Source organism: Zingiber officinale, chromosome 2A, assembly GCF_018446385.1.
Source record: "Zingiber officinale cultivar Zhangliang chromosome 2A, Zo_v1.1, whole genome shotgun sequence".
NCBI lineage: Eukaryota > Viridiplantae > Streptophyta > Magnoliopsida > Zingiberales > Zingiberaceae > Zingiber > Zingiber officinale.
Window position 1 is genome coordinate 93,843,660 of NC_055988.1, and position 1,740 is coordinate 93,845,399.

At 44.2% G+C, this 1,740-nt stretch overlaps 1 protein-coding gene across 1 annotated transcript; it reads right to left on the reverse strand.

The window, feature by feature from the left end:
- Positions 1-284: 284 nt before the first annotated feature.
- Positions 285-1,288, reverse strand: LOC122039808 (ethylene-responsive transcription factor RAP2-1-like). Its single transcript, XM_042599248.1, has one exon. The coding sequence runs from the start codon at positions 1,207-1,209 to the stop codon at positions 499-501; it is 711 nt and encodes a 236-aa protein (XP_042455182.1). The 5' UTR covers positions 1,210-1,288; the 3' UTR covers positions 285-498.
- Positions 1,289-1,740: the final 452 nt, after the last annotated feature.

Consider the following 1,740-nt stretch of genomic DNA (forward strand, 5'->3'; position numbering starts at 1 on the left):
ATTCTTAATAAAATAGTACGTTAATAAAATTATAATACAATATTAACAATATTAATCAGAGATAAATATTCATATTACAATAGCTATGCATTATTTAATTAAAATATAATATAATTAATATTTAATATTTATATTATAATAATTATGAAATTATATATATTATAATTATATAGTAATTATTGAATATAATTATTATAATTAAATCATAGCTATAAATTTGTAATTGCTGCAACAGCTCCAAAAGTAATTAAGGGTAGTTTCGAAGAAAAAAAAATATAGCGACGTGGAATAGAATATTAATTTGATAAGAAATGAATGAGGAAAATCGGGACGATGCTAATAAAACGATCGTCCTTTTGATTTGTTCACAATAATTAATTCACTGCTGCCAATTAAGCTGGTTAATAATAATTACCAACTTAATTAAGACTAGCAGGAAAAAAAATAAATAAAAATAAAGCTAAAAAAAGGTGTGCTACTTGTTGTCTTCTTCCGCTTCTAGAAGCTCCAAAGAGTTGGGAATTCATCAAAGATCTCAATCCGATCCTCGTTGCAATCCGGCGGCTGCGCCGCCACCGGAAAAAACTCATCGGAGAAGAAGTCCTCGTACGCGAAAGGGTAAAAATCATCACGCACTTCCATTAACTTCTCCGGCACCGGCTTCTCCTGGTTATCCGGCGTCGCCTCCAGGTCCTCCGCCACTGCCGCCGCCGGCCGCTCAAGGCGTTGGTTCCCCGCAGCCACCGGATGTAATTCGCACCAGAAATCGTCGTGCGCAAAAAGGAATTCCTCGCCGACAAGCGCCGGCGAAGCCGGCAACGTCTCTTCCATCACCGGCGGGGGCTGATTGCTGGCGTGCCGCGCCGCCGCGGCCTGGATTTGCTCCTGCGACGCTGCCGCCGTAGTGAATTCGGCCGGGAGTTGGTCGGGGAAATTGAGCCGAGCTGCGGCGCCGCGGAGACAGAACGCGGCCGCGTCGAAGGCCCGCGCAGCCTTCTCCGGCGCGTCGTAAGAACCGAGCCATATCCTCTCCCGGCTCCGCGGGAGGCGGATCTCCGACACCCACTTCCCCCAGTGCCTCTTCCTCACCCCCAAGTACCGTACCTCGCCGGAGCTGCCCCTCCTCTGTTCCTCCGCTCTCCTACTCCTCCTCCTCCTCCTCTGTTTCTCCGCCGCCGCCGCCACCGCCTTGTCGCTCTCGGGCTTCATTCGAGGGCTGAAACGCAATAAAGTGTTCTTAACTTCCACAGTCCCGCAGTTCAACTGTCAATTCCTCTTCCACGAAGCAGAGCTCAGCAGACACGGTGGTGCCCGCGGTATTTAAGGTGCCGGGCGACCGCGTCGACGGTGACCTCAGTGCCCACGAAAGCGACAAAGACACGAGTCACGACGTAAGCCGCGGTGCGGCGTAGACCGTCTTACTATTTTATTATAACGACAATTATCGAAGATAATTTTATTTTGCTCCCCCTTTTATCCTGAATAACTAATCTACCCTCTGGAGACTCATGTCATATATCAGAAATGTTCATCATACATTTTCATCAAAAATACGTCCTTTCATCTTTTTTAGCAAAAAAAAAAAAGATTTTGAAAATAGTTTATAGTGAAAGTTATTATACTTTCATTCAAAATTAATTTACAAATTAGTTTACGGTCCCGAGGAGCAAAGCGAAAATTTCTTGCTTTTCATAATTATTAACTAATTAATTCATCGTATTCAAACGTGGTGACGCTTTT

Coding starts and splice junctions, on each gene's coding strand:
- LOC122039808 (XM_042599248.1), bottom strand. CDS start 1,209: ATGAAGCCCGAGAGCGACAAGGCGGTGGCGGCGGCGGCGGAGAAACAG.